Source organism: Crinia signifera, chromosome 11, assembly GCF_055691185.1.
Source record: "Crinia signifera chromosome 11, ASM5569118v1, whole genome shotgun sequence".
NCBI lineage: Eukaryota > Metazoa > Chordata > Amphibia > Anura > Myobatrachidae > Crinia > Crinia signifera.
In genome coordinates this window covers 53,451,500-53,473,483 of record NC_139227.1, presented here as the reverse complement: position 1 = coordinate 53,473,483, position 21,984 = coordinate 53,451,500, and the positions used below count along the sequence as shown (strand labels likewise).

The following is a 21,984-nucleotide window of genomic DNA, read 5'->3' as shown; positions in this document are numbered from 1 at the left end:
TGGCGTCGGTAGTCACTACCAGCCAGTCCCAGGACTGCAGAGACCGACCCCACTGAAGGGAATCCACCTGCATCCACCATTGCAGAGAAGACCGTGTCTCTGGAGACAACCCTATGTGCTCTGACTTCATGGTGTGAGTATTTCCTGACCAAGACGTCAGAATGTCCCACTGAAACACTCGAGAGTGGAACCTGGCAAACTGTAGCGTCTCGAAAGTCACCACCATTTTCCCTAACAGTTTGAGACACCTCCAAACCGATGGACTCTGAGGCCCCAGGATCTCTCTAACCAAGGTGGCTATGTCCCTGGCCTTTGTCTCTGGCAGAAACACCCAATGTAGATGGGTATCCAGGACAACCCCCAGGAACTGGATTCTCTGTGACGGCACAAGCTGAGACTTTTGTAAGTTTAAAAGCCATCCGTGAGTCTGCAAAAAACTGATGGCCTCTGCCAAGTGACTCTGCAACTTCTCCACCGACTCTGCTTTGAACAGCAGTTCGCCTAAATACGGAATCACCGTGATTCGTTTCAGGCGGAGAGCAGCCGCCATTACAGACATAATTTTGGTGAATACCCTTGGCGCTGTGGCCAGACCGAAGGGCAACGCCTGAAATTGCAAATGTAGGTCTCCTATCGCAAACCTCAAGAGAACCTGATGCTCCGGATGGATAGGGACGTGAAGATATGCGTCCTGGACATCCATGGACGCCAAATATTCTCCCTGGTCCAAGCTTAGCAGCACAGACCGTAGAGATTCCATCTTGAAATGGTCTACCCACATATGGAGATTCAGACTTTAGATTTAAGATTGGTCTGAAAGACCCGTCTGGCTTGGGCACCAAAAATTGTGGAATAAAAGCCTTTCTTCCACTCCGCTCGAGGGACCGGGATCACCACACCCTTCTCTAAGAGAGATTGAGCCGCCCCCAAAAGAGCAGCCCGGAGCCGAGACTCCTTTGGTAGTGGTGTAAGAATGAATCTTCTCGGAGGAAGACCTTTGAAGGGAATTCTGTAACCCTGGGATATAATGTCCAACACCCAAGGATCCCGGCCCAACAATGCCCAAGTGTCCCTGAACCATCTCAGACGCCCCCCCACTTTGACCACCATCGGGATAATTCCCAGGTAGTCATGCGGAGGGCTTGTCCTCACCTTTGGTGCTTGGTTTTTTATTAAAGGAACCAAACTTTGACTTAGGGGCCTTGCCCCTGGAGGACTGAAATTTTCCCCTAAAGGACTGTCCATGAAAGGACGCACCCCCTCTAGGGGAGGGCCGAAAGGACGGCCTAAAAGAAGAAAACCTTGAGGCCTGTTTAGCTGCAGGAGCCGGCAGGAAAGTACTTTTGCCTCCCGTGGCCTGCTTAATAATCTCTTCCAGCTCTGAACCAAACAACAGCTTTCCTTTAAAAGCTAAAGCCTCTAAGGCCTTTTTAGATTCATTATCCGCTTCCCAGGCTTTAAGCCAAAGCACTCTCCTGGCATTGACGGACACTGTGGAAACTCTGGAAGCCATTTTGAGAGCTTCCTCCTCCGCCTCAAGCACATAATCTGCAGCTGCTTTGAGCTTCTCAGCAAGCAATAACACACCTGGATCAGCATGTAAAATTGTACATAAGTCATTGGCCCACACAATCATGGCCTTAGAGACCCAGGCTGATGCTATAAGCGGGCGTACAGTGTAGCCTACCCCCTCAAATATTGCCTTGAGGTTACCTTCCAGCTTCTTGTCTACGGGGTCCTTAAAGGCTGCCCCCCCTGGACAGGAAGCACCGTGGCTTTAGAAAGCCGAGCCACAGAAGCATCCACCACCGGAACTTTTTCCCAGAGGTCTGCATGAGCCTCAGGCATGGGGTATAGACTTAAAAATCTCTTAGGCATCTGCAGCCTTTTATCGGGCGTTTTCCAAGCCCCTTCCAATAGATCCTGTAAACCTTCATCCGCAGGGAAGGTAACAGTCTCCTTATGCTGCCGTTTAAAAACACCATTTGCAGGAGTTTTATCCTCCACAGACAAGTTCAAAGCCTGCTTAACAGCAGTAATCAAGTCCTCCACCCCTGAGGCTGAGGACTCTTCAGAATCATCACCCTGATCCCAGGGGATGTCTGTGTACTCTCCCTCCTCTTCAGCAACAATCAATGGCACTGAATAAGACCTTTTAGGGGTCCCCACAGTATCACCATCAAATTTGTCTAACAAATCATTAAACCTGCTGATCCCTTTTGCAGTATCCTGCATGACCTGTAAGAAGCTAGGATCTGCCTGGGTCAGAGGCAAGGAGCCTGAGATGATGACATAGGTCTCGGGGAAGCTACCAACACATCACTCTGCCTGTCCAGCAATTGCACTAAGGCAGGGGTGGCCAACCGGTCAGAGGTAAAGAGCCGAAAAATATCGGTAGTCAAGCTAAAGAGCCGACATCATGCGCGCGCCGAAGGCGCATGCGCCAGAAAAAGGGGCGTAGTCTATTTTGACCCCTTGGGTGGGTGTGATACAAATATGCCTCCAATAGTGCAGTGCCATATATACATATGCCCCCAATAGTGCCAGATACACATATGCCCCCCACGGTGCCAGGTATGCACCACACGGTGCCGGGTATGCCCCCACAGTGCCAAAAAGCTGGTATGCCCCCACAGTGCCAAAAAGCTGGTATGCCCCCACAGTGCCACAAACTCATATGCCCCCACAGTGCAAATTTCCCAGCAGCAGCACTCACCGTTGTTGTTGCTGCTGCTGCCAGGTGTCCCCCTGCACAGTCTGGTGTCCCCCTGCAGTCCTCCTGTCATGTCACCGATGGGAGGAGAGCACAGGTACACTGCGCGTCTCTTTCCCCCTCATTTCCCTGTGACTGGGCCACCCACCAATCAAAGCTCGCTGGCCGGCTCCTGATTGGCTGCTGGCCCGTGAGCTCTGCTTGGCAGACGGCCCAGTCACAAGGATGCACAGTAAGGGGTAGGAGAGATGCGTGATGCGCGCTCTCCTCCCCTCAGAAGGAGAAGGGATTCAGGGAACCGGCAGCAGGGGGGACTGGGACAGACGGTGGGCGGCGGGCAGCAGTGGGAGCGGGAGCCGCACTTTACAAGGGGGAGAGCCGCATGAGGCTCAAGAGCCACAGGTTGGCCACCACTGCACTAAGGCATTCACAGACCTGCCCAGGGCACTGGCCCACGCAGGCTCCGATTGCTCTACCCTCCGGGGTTCACTCCCCATGGGTCTCACAGCAGCGCAAGTAATACACAAGCCCCCCTTGGCCATCTGCTCAGGGGCAAATTTCAGTGTACAAACACTGCAAGCGCTCAATGCATTAAGGGCTCCCTCCCCCAAAGCCACAGACTGTTGCTCAGACATGATGTTCTACAAATAACACACAGTCACAGCGCACACTGTACAGGCGCTTTATACAGAGCCAATGTACTCAGTCACTTATCTGTCTGAAGCCTTCAGAAGTGGGGAAACGATGCCCAGGAAATCCAATCACTCTGCCAGGATCTGTCAGCCAGCTCAGCTCCGCTGCAAGCGTTCCGAATGGCGCCAAAATAGAGTGAGGGAAGAGACCAAGTCCCTGCTGCTGCAGGGTCCGTGGCTTTTGGCACCAACCACCCCCAGACAGCCGCTCCCACTGCAGGATCTCCAAGTTCCAGTGTCTCCCCCTCTGCTGGGGACCACTTGGAACATGCCTGTAACACACTGCTGTCCTCTCATATAGGAGCTCAGTGTGTAAGCTCCGCAGAAAATGGCCGCCGCCATCACGGAGCGCCTGTCCCCCATGATCCCCACCTAGCGTGAAGTCGGTTTCAGATCGCTCTGGAGCCCAGGCAGCTTCTTAATAGAAGCTGTAAGCGCTGCACAGGGAGACCAGACAGCGTCTCCCCCATGCACAGTGAGCTGACAGGACGCGCTTCTGTCAGCTCCTGCTGCGCTGTCAGTGTGAGGATTCAGTGAGAATCCTCACACTGTGCCTACCTAGCTAGTGTAAAAGTTAATAAAATAAAAAACGGTACTTATGTATTATCTGGGCTCCCATGTTAAATGCACCCCATTTTTTCATACCCCTACTATCCAAATACGCATGGAGTTGATTTTATATAGTGTGGCGAGCGCAGCGAGCCACCGTGCCCGAAGCGTGGCGAGCGCAGCGAGCCCCGCGAGGGGATGCGGTCTCATAAGAAAAATGGGAGCCCAGATATTACATAAGTACCTAAAAAACTCCTAACTAACTCTAATCCTTTCGGCTGCTCCAGCAGCCCTTTAGAATAGCACCCACTCCAGTGGGCACCTAACATGAACTGAGGAGTCTGGGATGCAGAAGGGAGGAGCCTACCCTCCAAAAGCTTTAGGATAGGTGCCTGGCTCCTGCGGACCCTCCTACATCCCAATGTTGAGCTGTGTCACCAGGACCATTGAAAGAGAAATTAAGATCCTTTAGTCTTTCCTGGTACGTTTTGGGATATAGGCCAGGCATGTCCAACGCCAAATGTTGTGAAACTACACATCCCAGCATGCTTTGCCACAGTTTTGCTATAAGAGAATGCTAAAACTATTGCAAAGCATGCTGGGATGTGTAGTTTCACAACATCTGGAGGGTCAACGTTGGACATGCACCATTTTAGTTGCCCTTCTTTGTACAGTCTCTAATGTATTTATATCCTTCTGGATATATGGCCTCCAGAAATGAACACAGTACTCTAGATGAGGTCATACCAATGACCTATACAGTGGCATTATTACTTCTTTCTTTCTACTGCTGATACCTCTCCCTATGCAACCAAGCATCTGACTAGCCTTCTTCATTACTTTAGTCAAAAGTGGGTTGTTTACCACACAGAGCTACTTTAGTAAGTTCCCACAGAATAATACACCACTAAGTGATAGATTAATAGTGATACATAACTAGGTCAAAGCAGGTTGAATTTCCAGTTGTCAAGGGGGTTCAATCTGTAATGATACAAAAATACCCTTTGTGGGACTCACTCACAATAAGGGTACACAACAAAAAAACATCATGGTGTAGTATTTTACAATAGTTTGATTTTTTAATGTGTATATAAAACTCACAAGAGTTGACAATTTAAAAGGCAAAAACAAATAGAATCCCAGGCATAAACTGCTCACACGCTCCCAGAGCTCCTTTTCTTCTACGATCCCATGGCAGATATATTTAGGGATATTCCCCTTATTCCTAGGATTAGACAGGGTGATTTATTTTTAACTAAACTCCGCCCACCTGGGGTATATACGTCCACACCTCCCCTTCCTCTGTGTTTTTTTTTCCTGTCTCCTAAAAAGTTAGACAGAGTAGGGTGTTATTTTATTTTCTGGAGCTTACTTCAGGGTTGGCTGCCCAGGGGGAATGGAATCAGGTTGGCCTCTAAGAGTTTCCATCCTGATCAAATATACATGCAGCATGGGCTGCAGAAGCGGGAGCGCGACGGTTAGCTTGCTCACTGTCCGCGTGTTCTGGAGGAAATGGAAGCAGCAAGGTACTCACATGTGGTATTGCTAAAAGCTCTCTGCGGGGAGTAGTAATGCCAGGATCTGTTACATAGTAGGTAAGGCTGAAAAAAGACTTGCGTCCATCTAGTTCAACCTGGTATAGATATCCATTGCTGATTTGGTAGGTTCTGATATTTTACAGACAGATTATATTTCTTATTTGTACCCATGGATGTTTTTCTCCAGTAAATGTTTGTCCAACTTTGCCTTGAACGCATTTAATGAGCCAGCCGTTACCACCTCTCTGGGAAGAGAGTTCCAGAGTTTGACTGTTCTGACCGTAATGAAATTCTTTCTACTAGCTGAATTAAATCTTTTTTCATCTAATCTATACTCATGCCCTCGTGTCCTAGATTCCTTTTTAGTAGAAAAGAGGGTGTGTGACAGTTCCTTATATTGGCCCTTGATATACTAGTACATGTTGAGCATGTCCCCCCTTAAACGTCTCTTTTTCCAATGTAAATAGTCCCAAATTGCTTAATCTCTTCCCGTAGCTTAAAATCTCCATTCCCCTAATAAGCTTTGTTGCTCGCCTTTGGACTTTTTCTAAGTCTATGATGTCCTTTTTATAGTGTGGGGCCCAGAACTGCACTCCGTACTCGAGGTGAGGTCTCACCAATGCTTTATACAGTGGCATAATTACCCTTGAGTCCCTAGTTTCCATTCCCCTCTTAATACATGCCAGAATTTTGATGGCCTTTTTTGTAGCTACATTACAAATGGGCACTACATCCCAGTTTGCTGTCTATTTGGACTCCTAGGTCCTTTTCAAGTATGGAATTACCAAGTTCCTCTCCGCTAAGAATGTAACTTGCACACTGGTTGTGTCTCCCAAGGTGCATAACCTTACATTTATCTACATTGAACCTCATCTTCCGTTGCACTGGTCTCTGCTGATGTCGGGACCCGGTGACTGAACGCTCATCTCGCTGGTGATAGACGCGCATTCAGCGTGTGCGGGAGACTTCCGGGTAAGACCCCTGGAGGACGGCACAAAGATGTGGGTTTTACCCTGTATGTGTCAGGTTACTGGCAGAACCCCCGTTACCACCCCACCCCCCCCTGCGATTCATGGGACCCCTGCGGACCCCCCTCCCGCGATTCGCGGGACCCCCCCCCCCGCAATTTGTGAACCATCGCCCCCCTCCTTATCCTGCGAGTCATGGCACCCCCCTCCCGCAATTCTAGTCGCCCCCCCCCCCCGAGTGATTTGCGGACCCTGCCCCCTCCTACGATTTGCGTGATTTTTTTAAGGTGCCGGGACACGGAGCATAGCTCCACCCCCCCACACCCGGAAGTCCCGCCACCAAGTTCTGATTAACCCACGGCCTATTCAGTCAGATATAATGGATGACCATCGATAGTCATCCAAGTAATATGTTACTACTATCGATGGCAGGGTGCAAAATCGCCATCGATGGCGTCTGCACCAATGCCTATCCCTACTCAGCAACAGCCAAAAACCTTTACCACACCTCATGCCCACACACCTCCATCACTGCCCTGCCTCGTAACACCCAGTGTTGCCCACATTCCCCTATCATGCTTTACCACCCAGCCTCCTGCTCTCATGCACCCTAACTCCCACCCAGTAGGAAGAGACACTGACTCAGGGGCACCGTCCTATACTCCTGTGCTGCCACGCTGGACCCTCATCCACTGGCAGAAGCTGCACAGTGTCCCCCACCCTCCTCATTAGTCCCCCTTATGCCCACATACCCCTATCACTACTCAGCCTCCTGTTTTCCTGTGTCATGACCTCCGCCAGTGGGGAGCCGCTGACTCAAAAACACCCTACTATACTATTACACACACACACACACACACACAAACCTACAACTCAAGTTGCAATACAGGGCATCTTTCATACAATTCTAACCATATTTCACACAATACAAACGTTCACAAATTAAGGACAAATTAAGGGGGCGCAGCCCCTTACGACGGTGTGTGAAGAGCGCCCGTAAATTATTGACCTTTGTTTTATTTCTGGTGTTCTGACAAAAAAACACGGGTTACCGACTGCTGCATGCCTTTTTGGTGCGCTATATTTCAAACTATTCCTCTACTTTCTTCATTGCTTTGTTACATTGCCTACCTGCCTTAAGTCCCCTGAAATAGTGACACCTAGATCCCGCTCTTCCTCAGTAGTTTCCATTATAGTGTCATTTACTATATTTAGTCTCTGGATTTTTGAGACCCAAGTGCATGATTTTGCATTATAGCCCTCCAGCTGTTGTGAAACTACAAGTCCCATCATGCCCTGCCACAGTTTGTCTTTTAGGTAATGCTAAAACTAAGGCAAGGCATGCTTGTATGTATGTGTAGTTTAACAACTGGAGGGCCATAGTTTGGACATGCCTGGCCTGGGGTATTACCCAGTAAACCCATCAAATCCTCTCCATAAGGAAAGCAGCAATCTGCTGGACTCACCAATCCATCACAGTAAGTGCCCCCCCTTTACAGGCAGCACCCCAACACATCTCAGCAACATCAAATAAGACCACCCGTTACAAAACATCTTTTATTGGCTTTCAGTCACAGAGCCCAGAAAGAAGCTGCCGGCTGCAAATGGACAGCTATTAAAAATATGAGAAACAAAATCACAGAACATATAAAACTATATTTACAGCGATGATGCGGCAGGATGTAATGCAGAGAGGCCGCTAGTATACAACTCCCTGCGCATCTCCCCCAACATTGGCCTAACACCAAGTATGTCCCATGCAGATTCCCCGGCCATAGACAATCCAGTATGTCCCTTAGGGGATTCCATGACAGACTCTCTTGCTTGCGTAGTGCAGGAACCATTATTTACACTCACAGCCACAAGCATGATGGGAAAAAGGGGCAGAGTAGAGTAACGAGCGCAAAGACAGGGCACAGCAGCTAGAAGGCATAGCGAGTACGGATATCTTCCAGCTTCTTGGAGACCTCCGGGGGCGTCCGATCTAGCTCCTCAGCTACGCTCTGCTGCTTAAGTGGCTCCATTGAATTGAACTGCTCACACAGGTCTCCATCAATAACATTCTGAGGGATGAAAGAGAAGCCAGAGAGAACATGTGACCAGGAGCAACCAATCACATAACACAGCAGATACCCTAACCTTACATATAATCCAACTACACCAACACCCTTACCTCTGACCACTGTCCCTAATAACACAACACAGTTAATACCCTAACCTTACATATAATCCTACTACAACCTTCCATCCGACCCCTGAGCCTAATAACCCAATACAGTGGATACCTAGCATTACATATAATCCTACTACAATCAACACCCTTCCATCCAAACCTCCTAATAACCCAACACAGCTAATTCCCTAACCTTACATATAATCCTACTACACCAACACCCTTCCATCCGACCCGAATAAGCCAAAATAACTAATAAACACAGACACCCTAAAAGAGCAGACTGGATTACATTTATTTCTATATTCTATTGCAGGCCCATGCTGCCATCTAGTGGCAACATTGAGCAAAAAGCAGCCAGCGAAGACCAGCCTTCATATACCACAACCTACCTTCACAGGGAAGTAGTACGAGCGGAAGCTCAGGTGGTCCCGCCCACAGATCGGAGGGTGCTCAGAGCGGAGATGCATCTCCACATGCTGGAAAAAGTCGTGATCCTGTGGAAAAGTGGAAACAGATGGTTGGAATGAAATAAGATGGAGATGTGTTACACATGGGTCACCTCTCCTGCAGGCCCTGTTCTATTATAACAACATTGGTGACTCCTGTATCACACCCATACCTCGTGGGAAGTAAACGGGACCAGGATGCCAATGCCACCGGATAACGTGGTATACACCAGAGACTCTGATCCACCAGGAATGAGCGTTGTCTTCTGCAGTGACAACACAGTCTCTCCTACGTGATAGTTCATGATCACCTCTGCCTGTTTTGAGACGCAAATTAGGAGCCATTTCCCCATACACAGAAGCACCCTCCTACTGCATTTCAATGTCAGAATACATACATACCTTCTGAGATGCTCCATTGAGGAGACCCCTGTCCCACAGCGCCTTGTTACCAGTAGGATCTTCATCCACATCATCATTGATGTTCGGGGGTAGCCGCACCTGTGGGCAGAGACAGTCAGATCTGTGTGTGGGTCATCCAAGCCCTAATGCCTTGCATCATATATACCAGTATTCCCCAGCCCTGGAGAACCCTCTGCATTTCATGATCTCTGTGGGGAGATTGTTCCTAACAGACCCAAACGTTACATAACTCTCCAGTCTATATTTAAAGAAATCCTGAAATCATGACCTGCTGAGGGTATAACATATCAGCTACTCCCCAGTCCTGTTTGTTCCCCATTATTTTATAGACTATAACAAATGGACATGCAGATGAGCTTTACCAGTCAGCTGTAAATAAAGGAACCATCTGCAGCAGCGGAACCTGAACTCACCACACATATATTCCCGAACTTGTCTGCGCCGGCCACCGTATCGTAGTCCAGCAGGCTGGCAGTAGTAACCCAGCGAGGATGAGTGTCGTCTGCAAATATAATTAGCTGGTTCTCATTGCGCTTATACCGCGCCCATAAGAAGCTCTCCTGTACGTCAGATACAATGACGCGCTGCCCAATGGTCTGGATGCCCACAATGAAGTTTGCAATATGCTGCGAGATGGAACAATTGGCATTAGTGAGGAAAAGCAGATTGGGCCTCAGCCACCAAATGGAAATATCTCCATGGCAAAACTCACCTTGTTTTCACATTTACGCAGAAGTTTCTTCTTTCCCAAGTCATAAATTCTCAGCAATTTACCCACCCCTATCAAGACTCGCCCCTGGAAGGGTGCAATGGCGGCGGGAACCTCCTCTACAGGCGTCTGTCAGAGAGAAGAGTCCATTTAGTACAATACAGAAACCGGTCGGAAAACAATGATCCCATACAGGCCAACTGTACTGACCTTGTGCACAAACTCCAGCTTCTCCCCATTGTTCACCAGCTTATATGTATAAACCAGACCGCCGGCCACAGAGCGAGGGTTCAGGATCAGGTCTTTCGCCACACCGACCAGGACGTACCAATCATCCCCAGCATTACTGAACCGACACACGGCCACGCTGCAATGGAAAGAATGCACATTATAGCGGGGACTACATCACAATTCTGCAATACACTCACATGGGATCATGAATCCAACCCACCTGAATGCAGCCTCATTCTGCTCCAGCTGCACCAGGTCCAAGGTGTTCCCCTGTATGGCATTCATGACCCTGATAACAGAAGCCCACTGCCCATTTCCAGCTTTTGGTGCTCCGAAGATTGACTCAGGCAAATTCTCATTCAGGAAAGCTGCGGCCATCTCAGCAGCCAGTTCCCGCTCATCTTCTCCTGCAGCCTCCACCATTTCCTACAGCAAATAACCAACAATGAAGCTGTATACATCACGCTCTCACACCTACAGGAGACGGCACCTAGACCTGACCGCTCACACTTGCAGGTGACAGCACCTGCCAGAGGTACATAGACCAGACCTTACACCTACAGGAGAAGGCACCTAGATGGGAATCCATGAATACAGAGTTGTATATGTCCCCTCACACCTGCCAGGGGTACTTATTTATGTAAACCTGCTCTGCCCTGTGCATGGCATGTTCTGCTACACATGTACATTTTAGGATAAATCAACTATTTTCTTTTGGATCTCAATTTGGTTTCCTTTTCACTTCAGGGTCTTACTTCCCATATAATTTTTTTCATTCCAATGTTGCCCTAAACATAAGAAGTCTGCAAGGATTTTGGCATATGTCAGACCATTTATTCCTAAGTAACAGCCCGACAGATTCTTCTGATTTCTAGAAATATCATAGCAGGTCTCAGGCCGGTAGCTCCTCAGTCTACATGAGAAAGGGATTGGGTGGGAAATGAATCTACCCTGTGCGGCTACCCAAGCACCTACCTCTGCCATCTGCTGCTTGCGCTGAGCTTTGGTGGCCTCCGTGTACGCATTGTGATCTGTTTCGATAATGATTAAGTTGCTACTCTCAGGGTGGATAACAAACTTCCGTGGGGTGTACTGGAGAGGGAAAGCCACTTGGTTAAATACCGCTCCCAATTTCTCCAACGCTAAAATTCTGTCACGAGAAAGTAAAATTTCAGTGAGAAACCAAAACACAAGTGATTATACACGTAGTGTGGCACTAAATGCAGCTTCCAGCCAGACCACCTGTCCTCCATTCACAATGACCCGAGACTGACCTCAGTGTGTTGGTTGAGATTGCTACAATTCCTTCTGGACACTGCTCAGAGGCGAATCCAGAGGCGTACTCCAGCGTCTCATAGGAGAGGGGCGTCAGATGGAAGCGAGACTGGTAGGAATAGCTGAGCCATGAGCGGCTGGACATGGCCAGGACCTGAAATGTCACCAGGAGGTTACATGATTATTCTCCAGAGCTAGACATTACAACGGGTCATGTGCAGAACAGAACAAGGCCACATGAGGTATACAGCAGGTAGTGACACAGGGCAATGCTGGGGCATATAGGAACTGGTTGTGCCCAGAGAATGGTATAAAGAGGGGTAGAACAGAATATAGACAGATGGTCTGAGTGGATGCTAGAAGCATTTTAACACAAGGGTCTCTGGTCCACAATAGGGGTTCTACTGTGTACTTACAGCCTCTTGTCCTTGCATCCTGACACGGAACAGCTTGACCGGCCGTGACCCCAGATATCGGGTTCTGGTATCAGACAGGTCACCAGTTATTGGGTCCAACACTGTTCTGAGAAGAACCCCATTCTGTAGAGAGAGCAGACTGTTACATAGATGTCCCAACTCTAAGAAATCAGATCTAGAATGCTATTAATGGACCCAACAAAGTTACAAGAGAAGGAAGGGTTCTGGCACTAAACTAAAAAAATGCTGCCATGCTGGGGCTTGTAGTTGCACACAGAGAAAATGCTGATGCACACAATAAAAGTTAGAGCCAGGGAGAAGGAACAGTGTAAATGTCGAATATAGATTGTAAGCTCCACTGGGGCAGGGACTGGTGTGAATGTTTAAATATTCTCTGCAGCGTTGCGGAATGTGCGCTATATAAGAAACTGTTAATAAATAAAATAAAGAGTATTGAATCTATAAAGAATCCAATTTGACATGTTTCTCCAGACAGTCAGTCACTGTCCCATGCATATAGGATCCTGAGATCGGATTGCATACAACACATCGTATGCGATCCTGCTGCCCAGGAAGCTGAAGGGGAATTGCGTGCAACGTCAAGCCTCAGAGAATTGATCACTAGTGTATGTTTAAATAATGAAAGGTGTTCCAATAAGGACACCCGCAGCTCAGTGCACCGGCAATTTTTCTGGGATACAGCGGATCTTACACACAGGTGACTCACCTGAAGTCCAATGTTCAGGTACAGGAAGCCAATAGAGCCTCGTTCTCCGAGCTCGTCCTGCCTTTCAGTGCCTCCCATCTCCACAATGCACAGGGCCTCTGGCTGGGCAGGAAGAGCCTGCATGCTGAGCGGCTGCAGACAGTCCTGTTGGCAGGACAACGAGCTGGTTTTCAGTAAGAATACACAGACACAAAAGGGCTACATCCTACCGTTCTGTACTTACCGACGGGTCCAGAGAGATGATTCTGACAGTATTATCCACGAGTCCAACAGCCAGAAAGCGTGAGCGCTGCTCCCCAGGAGGCACGTTAGCCAGGCTCATACACACCACGTCTGCAGACATCTCCTTCCTCTCCGTGTACTCATTCAACTGCCCAGACTATGCGAGGAACACAAGGAACATTGCTGAGACAAAGGATTACAGGCCAAGCAGACAGGGCAGAGAAAGCAGAGATCCAGAACTTACAGGGTCCATCTCGAAGTACACAAGTTCGCCCCCAGTAAGAGCGATCACCACCTGGCGCTGGTTCACTGCGCACTTCACTATCATCTTCTTCCCAGGAGTTTTCCACTCATTGACTCTCTTATCTGCACGAATGTGTCGGATGCCATCGGGATAGACCTGATTAAGCAGAAGGAAGAATGCTTAACATCCATTGGAACAGGATATCCAAAGCATGCAAGGCGACATTACACACCTGCACCAAGGCGTCCTCCCCCAGCAGAGAGCAGGACAGGGTTGGCGTTGTCCCGAGAAACCCAGAGTCCGTCACTTCTTCAACAGTTTCTCCGATAGAGAGTACAAGGGTGGCGTTGACGAAGGATACTATGATGTAGGCATCGTATTCATCTACAAGAGAGAAAGGCAGAACAATCCAGTAAGAACACAAGGGGAACCATTACCTGCTGCACCCCACAAGGTCTATCCCCCAATACACAGAAATACAAATACATGTCATTCAGACTAGAGGCAGCTGGATGATCAGCAACACTTCATAGGACAGGCAGCTCTAATCTAACAGAACCTAGTTCCAGTCTTCTCCGAAGAGAGCCTGGGGTCAGGTATTTTCTAGCAATAACAGGGTTAGGTAAACGGTGACGGCTGTGAAGCAGCTAAACCACTGCGGCACAGTACACTATGGATAAGGCCATTCTCTAACCTGCACAGCTGTTGTGTAATTGCACTGGTAACCCTCAGGACTATATGGGACGCCAGGCGTAAACAGCACAACACAATTCTAATGGAGCCCATACACGGTCCCTTGTGTACGGCTCCGTTCTGTACTATGCGATGCGCGCTCCCGCGCATCACATAGTACGGTACAAAAAGTATGTGCTGCACATACTTTTTGTACTAGGTACACATCGGATCGCAGTGCATGCACACTGCATGCACTAGGGATGCGATCCGATGTGTACTATTTAAGTCCCAAACGGATCTGTTAAACGGACCGTGTATGGGCTGCTTCAACCTAATGAAAATTTAACATTGCTTGGGGAAGTGTTCCATATCTGCACTAAATAAACCCCAACAGTGCTTTTAGCGCTGCCGATACACACCCCCCCCCCCCCCCCAATTAAGCTGCTCGCTCTCACTAATGTGATGGACTTGGGACAGTTGGCTTGTGCATACCCTGAAACCCTCAGGACTACACATCAGTAGGAGGAGGAGGATTATATAGGAGACGGGACCATAAGGTCAACGGCTGGTACTCTGGGTGACAGAACAGTCTCTCTCTCGCTTAGAGGAGGTATCACATGTGTCCTAATAGGGAGGGGGTACACACAAACTGGGGGTCCAGTCCTCTCCTGTCTCATAGCACGTGTGACTTCATACCTACATGAAATAGCATCACAATACACTTGTACAATACAATGTAGCAAACACAGTTATATTATCTAGAGGACAAGAACAGTGCGGGTTAGTCATTCTGGGCCATATGTACAGGTTAATGCTTTGCAAGGTCTGATTTCTATTGGTCTGAGAACGTGTACAGTAGACGAGTCTAGAACCCCAGACTATCTTCTGAGGCCGGCTTCAATTACTATAAAACTGGTCCCATAAACGTGGCAGCCATAAGGCCTGGGGAAGGCCGAGAGCGGATGTCTGCAGGGATAGGACTCATACACACCTGCGTGTGTGGAGGGGGGTTATACCAGCACCTCCTCCACCAGCAGCCACCTGTGGAAGAAAAAAAAAGGCTTGGTATTGGGAGGGTGTATCGCCAAGTACCAGCCAGAGTTAGTATGAGCTGTCAATGTATGGACGGAGATGACATGAAAGCAAGAAGCTCAGCGTTTCACCTGTCAGACACAGTGTGGAGGGGAGGATACCTAGGATAGGGCAGTTGGAAGCAGGAGGCATTTTATCATGAGGTGCTGGGGACTCATCCAGACACTGGCATAGGGTTTCCTGCACGAGTAGTGCCAGCACCAATCTATTGTACATACCCGAGGGCCCTATTCATATTTGATCACAAAGCAGTTTTTCTCAAATAAGCAAAACCATGCTGCACTGCAGATGTAACAGGTGCAGAGAGATTTGGGGGTCATATAGTTTCTGTGCAGGGTAAATACTGGCTGCTTTACTCTTACACTGCAATATAGATTTCAGTTTAAACACCATCTACTCAAATGTAACTCTGCGCTCCAGTTACATTTGCCCCACCGGCAGTGCACCATGGAATTGCCCATTAATATAGTTTGCAGAATATAAGTAGGACCCATGGTGGCGTGACATAGCATCTGCCATTAAACACTGCCTCAGGCGAAGTTTATCACACAACATGCGGCAGGAGGAACTGCCCCCCCCATCATCAGAGAAAACATCAGGAACCAATCACACCAGGAATAAGTTACCTCTGTTCTTCACCCATTTTCTAATTGACCTTTGTAATTCAGGAACTATGAAGGCACATTGGGCTTAGTGGGCAAAGGATGAAATTCCAGCTGAGCACCACCAAGTAATGACCACTGGATAACACAGCCTGCTACTACTAATAGCAGAACCACACAATTATTTTATAGCTGTATCCAGGGTGCCATGGGGAGATCTGTTATCTTGTGGCCCACGTGATGTGGGCTGGGCCAGTAGTAAGGACAATGTAGCCTCTCCAGCCAGCACTAGATGATAAGACATCATTACACTAGCCGTCCCAGGTGGGAGTCTAAGAGGCGGTGCCATGTGCTTACAGTCAGATGACATGACACCAGACTCCCACCTGGGGATGCTAGTGTAGTAAGTGGCGGCGCTATGTGCCTACAGTCAAATCATAGGATGTCAGACTCCTGCCTGGGGCTGCTAGTGTGATATCAGGAGGTGCCATGTCTAAAGTCAGCAGCTCCTTTCTGCAATCTGGTCAGATTGGGATGTTATTACAGAGTTTACTGTTCTGCCCTAGTGAAGGATACATGAACCCGCCCCCGCCATGGAGCTTGTGACACATCACACAGCATACCTTCTATATGTCTTCTTACTGTCCACACAGCATTGGGGTTACCAGGCAGCTCCGAGACGGCCATTTCCGAGACCTAAGCAGAGACAGGAAGAATTTACTAGGCTCTAACAACGGATTCCCTCCGTGTGGACACGCAAGTGTCCGTCAGATTCTGCTATTGTCTCCACATCAGGTGTCAGAGAAGAGACATGAGAACTCATCATACTGCACACACAGCTAGGACACTGAGAACAGAGACTTCTTTCTCACCTCCAGCCCGTGTCGCAGGACCCTGAGAGAGGAACGTGGACCCCGGCCACAGGCCACATACAGCTGAGGAGTATCTTCGTTGGCCAAGTCAGCAATCTACGCAATGGACAGAAGACACACTGTAAGCTAGAGACCACCAGACCCTCACACCCAACACCGCTCCCTCCTCAAGGGTGTCAGACCCACCTGGCAGCACATGATGGGTGAGAGACTGTCCTGCTCATCTACCAGCACAAGGTTCTTCAGAGGGCGCGGCTGGAAGAAAAAGGTGTCTCCCTCCTCTAGGGGCATGGCAGAAGAGAACTCCGGCTCCTCATCGTCGTCACCCAGGTGAGCGATTTGGTAGAGGTAACTGTTGGGACAGAAACTTTAACTCACAGCCCAGATACACAAAATCTCGCACTAACAGAGGGAGCCACCGAATGCTCAGCTTGTGGTAGGGTGTACTTCTAATATTCATACCTGCTGGACAACCAACCAAATCAGTGCTCAGATGCTTCTGTCTAGCAGGTATATTGTTAGACTGCTCATTTTAACACCTAAGCCGGCACCACTATTCCCCACATACAGGGAGCTCAAATGCTCAGCTGGTGGCAGGGCGTACTGCAGGACATCCAGAGCAACTAATCAGTGCTCAGCTGCTTCTATCTAGCAGGTATATTGTCAGACTGCTCAATGTGACACAGAAGCCGGCACCACCAGTCCCCACACGCAGTCAAATCAATGCCATCTTTGCAGGTAAATACACTGACCTTCTATCCAAACAAGGCAGGCGCAGAGAATATTCCCAACTCTAACCTTAACACAAGGTCGGTATTCCTGACCGTATCAGTGCAGGTTACACAATGAACGCAGGTATATGGCAGTAGTGTCATAGTCTATGTAAGCAACAGTCTGTACTATAAATAATGGGAAGTATTGCGCATCTCATGGGCTGCTCCTGTGGGAATGTGACAGACGCAACCTCCACTTACTGGTTCCCAAACTCTGAAGCCACAAAAAGAAAGCCGGTTTTCAGCACACACATTGCCGTGGCCACAGGAACAGTATCAAAGTATTTTAGGCGAATTTCTGTAACCTGAGAGAAAGGAACAGAACATTAGGGAAGCACATCGCACAACTCTGCACTAAAAGGCATAAGAACAAGACAGTCTATGAATAGCGCAGATACTCACCATGTCCTCATCAGTCTCCAGAGTGATCTTAAAAATGTCCCCCTGCTCAGTCTGAGCCAGGAAGAAGAACATGGATTTGGTTTTGTGTGTGGCGGAGCAGACGAACACCATCCCTCGCTCTGGGTCATCCAGGTCATTCTGTGTAAAGGGACAAGGTTCCGTCAGGGAGAGATCTACCACCACCACCCCATCATCAGGCAGCTGGTCAGAACTTTTACATTCTCTCCAGGACTCAGTCAGAGAAGAGACATGAGAACTCATCACCAACAGCTGCCTGTATACAAGTCATGGTAGGCAGTGTACCAACTCACCCTTCTCCTGGGGATCGGACAGCGAATATCTGGCTGATCACCAAAGTTCTTGTATGTAATGTAGTTTTCAGAGCAAATGAGGACCCCGCTGGGACCATCTGACCCTCCAGGGACTGCAGAAGATAGGGTCAAATTAACAGGTAGATCACATTTCAGTTCAGCAAGAAGTGTCATGCAGGTAATATCAGAAGAGGGGGATCTACTGATTATTGAGGAGAGCAGGTAAATGTGCTTCCCTCATCTACATTTACCTCTACAACTACACCTATTAGGTCAATCAATCCTTGATATGGTGACAGACATCCTGCATAAGTCAGTCCTCAGCTACTGTGCCTCCCCATCGCACCCATGTCCTGCACATGCCAACCCCGACACTGTGCCTCCTCCACATGCCAGCCCCAACACTGTGCCTCTCCATCACACCCACGTCTTGCATACGCTAGCCCCTCCACAATGTGTCTTCCCTGCACACGCCAGCCCCTTGACATTGTGCCTCCCATGTACATGCCAGTCCTGACACTACACCCCCCCCCCCAAGCACCAACATCCTGCATAAGCAAGCCCACACTAGCTTCTTGCTATTTTGCCTCCCCATGTACTGCACACACCAGCCCCGACAATGTTCCCCCTATGGACCAACGTCCTGCACACACCAGTCCTGACACTGTGCCTCCCTCATGCACCTCATTGAGTCTCCCCCTTGCGCCATCCTGCACCTCACAGAGTCTCCCCTTGTAGTGTCCTTCACACGCCACCCTCATGCACCCCCGTCACCCAGCTCACCTGTAATTAGGAAGTTGCCGTGCTCCTCCAGTGGCTCACTGTATTTACGCACCACGTGGTTCAGGCCGAGATCCAGCTCATAGAAAGTCAGGGTCTGCTGGGTGTTTGCTGCAGCTTCTCCGGTTGGGTCGTTATCCGCTTCCTACAAACATAAGACCATCCAGTCATTACCACACGCATGTCATAAACCAAGCAAAGGGGACTATCTGATCCCTCTCACATCAGACAGAGACTTTCTCCAATGAAGATTTCAGAGAAGAGACATGAAAAACTCATCATGTAGGGGGTACATACTACACACCACTGTGCCACAGCCTGGCATCTCACCTCATAATCCATCTCCAGACAGGCAAACATGGGGTTCTCAAAGCCCACGTCTACCCCCACCACATGATATACTAGAGTGTTGGCCTTGTGAGCTTCCAGTGGGGAGGAGATGGTGAGACGGGCAGCTGCGTCTCTATTCAGAATATACACCAACTTCTGCTTCTCAATGGCACCTGTGGGCAACATGACAGTCAGAGATCAGGACCTACAGCAAAGTGCTCCCTACCCCCCCATGTAGAGTCACTCACTTATCATCACAGCTCTGCCCTTGGGGTCCACAGCCAGGAACTGTCCCGGTACTATCCTGCGACACCCACTCTTTCCAAAGGTTTCCTGGTGGATCTTCTCAAACATATTTTTAGAAGGGTGGTACTCCAGAATGATGATCCGCCCAGAGTCACTGCCTACCACAATGTAATCTTTAGTGCCTCCAGTCAACCGGAAGGCCATGAGGGAACGTATGATCCCGAACACCTCCACTGTCAGCAGCGTGTGCACTTTACCGGTGTTGGCATCAGGCCGGAGCAACTCAACAATCTTACCCCGGGAAACAACAATCTCTTGTAGTTTGGTTCCTACACAAGGAAATAAGAAATGTCAGTGAGACTGGCCAGCATATGATGTGCCCCCTTATCCCCACACATGGCTAATGGCCATTACCTGAGAAGTTTCCATGGATGGCGAAGCTGATGCCTGTGGCTCTCTGCAGCGTGATGTTGTACAAAAACATGGCAGCTATCAGTCCTTAGCAGCAGTAGGGTGAAAGGGGATTTATAAGAACAGATACTGAAAAAGAAAGTTCAAAACACACATTTAATGATAAATTGGTATATTACACACACATCACTAAATCCACCCGATGCTCCTCAGAGATAATTTGTCTCCAGTTACTGTCAGAGAAGAGACATGAAACTCATCCTTGGGAGCACCAGACGCTGCATAACACAGTGTCCTCACTGTCACATAATCTGCAGCCAACAGCTCAGAGCCACCCCAATACACACACGGCATCACCCCAGCACTGCATCCTCACACCTCAATACACACACGGCATCACCCCACCATTCCCTGCACTGTACCCTCATACCCCAGGAGTCACTTCAACACAGCATCACCCTCACCCTTCCACTGCATCCTCACACCCCAATACACACAGCATCACCCTACCATTCCCACAATTGTGCCCCACACCCCAATACACACAGCATCACCCCCACCATTCCCAGCACCCCCAATGCACACAGCATCACCCCCAATGCACACAGCATCACCCCCACCATTCCCAGCACTCCACCCTCACACCCCAATACACAGCATCACCCCAGCACTGCACCCTTATACCCCTGGAGTCACCCCAACACAGCATTACCCTACCATTCCCACCACTGTGCCCCACACCCCAATATAGACACACAGCATCACCCCACCATTCCCAGCACCCCAATACAGCATCACCCCCACCATTCCCAACACTGCACGCTCAAACCCCAATACACACCTCAATACACACATGGCATCACCCTATCATTCCCAGCACTGCACCATCACACCCGAATTCACACACGGCATCATCTCGCTGCCAATGTCTCCCTTACATAACCCGTGTACAGAGCCCCCATTAACACCCCGGCCACTGGGCCTCACATATGCTCCGGGGCTTCGGAGAGGCGCAGGCCTGGACCCACCCTGTGCGGGAAATGGGCGGCGGAGCTGACTGGCCGTGATCGGCCGTGGTGAGGGAAGAGAGCGGGGCGCTGGCGGGCTGCGGATGGAGCGGATATGGGTCAGATCGATGCAGGACGGAATCACTCGACCGCCATCTTCCTTCCCGCCGCTTTCTAGGCCACGAGCCGGCCTCAGGCCCCAGCACAGCTGCCCTCGTCGCGCCTGCTGCGGAGCGCGGACCACGGCATCTACTACCTGCAGTCACCGGCTGCTCCGTTTCCTCCTGTGCTGCCTCCGGAGCGCGGTTTCCTCACCACCACCGGCACTGAGCGGGCAGCTAACTAAGCAGAAACCACAGGAGGACGCCGGAAGTGACGTATGAGGAAGGAAGCCGGAAGTGACGCGTCATGTCAACAATGGCCAGCTCAGTCAGCGGCTACAGGGGAGCCGGTTGCTCGGCGCTGAGCATGGAGCACATCCGCTCTCTCACCGACCTGCAGGAGCTGGAGGAGGCCTATGCGCGGCTGTGCGCGGAGGAGGTAACCCGGGGAGGGGCTGCCATTACTGCTGTGTGCATGCGGGCCGCCATATTGAGGTGTTAGTGCATTGAGTGGCGCTCCCCAGTGGCTGAGTAACAGTACTGGCCATTACTACACTCCTATATCCTCGCCATACCATCATGTAACATTGCTGTATCCCCACTATGTGTATATATAAAACCACTGTGCCATCGCCTTACCATTACCATTGCCGTATACCCACTGATCCATCACCATATCCTCACAGTACTCTTGCCTTATCCTCACCATATACCCAGTCATATACCCAGTCTCTCAACTATATACACACTCTACCATCACCATATCCTTACAGTACTCTCCCCGGGAAGCGGTCATCTATTAGAATGAACTTAGGTCTACAGTCATTAGGTCGACCCCACTAGGTCGACTGGCAGGAAGGTCGACCTGACTTAAGGTCGACATGGGCCAAGGTCGACATGACTTAAGGTCGAATTTGCATAAAGGTCGACATGAGGAAGGTCGACTGGTCATAAGGTCGACATGGGTTTTTCACTGTTTTTTGAGCCGACATGTGCCGACAGGCGGTATTTCATGCCCTACCATCCACTAGGGCGTGGTGGGAGAATAAAATA

General features: G+C 49.5%; 2 protein-coding genes across 4 annotated transcripts in view; one reads left to right on the top strand and one right to left on the bottom strand.

Moving 5' to 3' along the window:
• Window positions 1-8,003: 8,003 nt before the first annotated feature.
• On the bottom strand, window positions 8,004-21,229 carry SF3B3 (splicing factor 3b subunit 3). Of its 3 annotated transcripts, none has more exons than XM_083163813.1 (26): window positions 21,087-21,229; window positions 19,827-19,952; window positions 19,415-19,741; window positions 19,167-19,339; window positions 18,840-18,981; window positions 18,057-18,169; window positions 17,746-17,883; window positions 17,545-17,648; window positions 16,757-16,922; window positions 16,571-16,666; window positions 16,322-16,394; window positions 13,562-13,713; window positions 13,330-13,485; window positions 13,087-13,242; window positions 12,864-13,007; window positions 12,137-12,259; window positions 11,720-11,874; window positions 11,421-11,595; window positions 10,666-10,871; window positions 10,425-10,581; window positions 10,218-10,343; window positions 9,919-10,131; window positions 9,485-9,583; window positions 9,256-9,399; window positions 9,026-9,130; window positions 8,004-8,523 (listed from the first exon to the last, which is right to left on the bottom strand). In XM_083163813.1, the coding sequence occupies exons 2-26, from the start codon at window positions 19,894-19,896 to the stop codon at window positions 8,383-8,385; spliced, it is 3,654 nt and encodes a 1,217-aa protein (XP_083019939.1). In that variant the 5' UTR covers window positions 19,897-19,952; window positions 21,087-21,229; the 3' UTR covers window positions 8,004-8,382. The 3 variants fall into 3 exon arrangements, with proteins under 3 accessions (XP_083019939.1, XP_083019940.1, XP_083019938.1); XM_083163814.1 differs by lacking the exon at window positions 21,087-21,229 and adding an exon at window positions 20,811-21,045; XM_083163812.1 differs by lacking the exon at window positions 21,087-21,229 and adding an exon at window positions 20,852-21,045.
• COG4 (component of oligomeric golgi complex 4) overlaps window positions 21,202-21,984 on the top strand; it is an 86,442-nt gene continuing 85,659 nt past the window's right edge. The window contains exon 1 of the mRNA XM_083163815.1: window positions 21,202-21,370. Within this exon, the coding sequence (XP_083019941.1) occupies window positions 21,239-21,370 (132 nt within the window). The 5' untranslated portion in view covers window positions 21,202-21,238. The remainder of the gene's footprint in view (window positions 21,371-21,984) is intronic.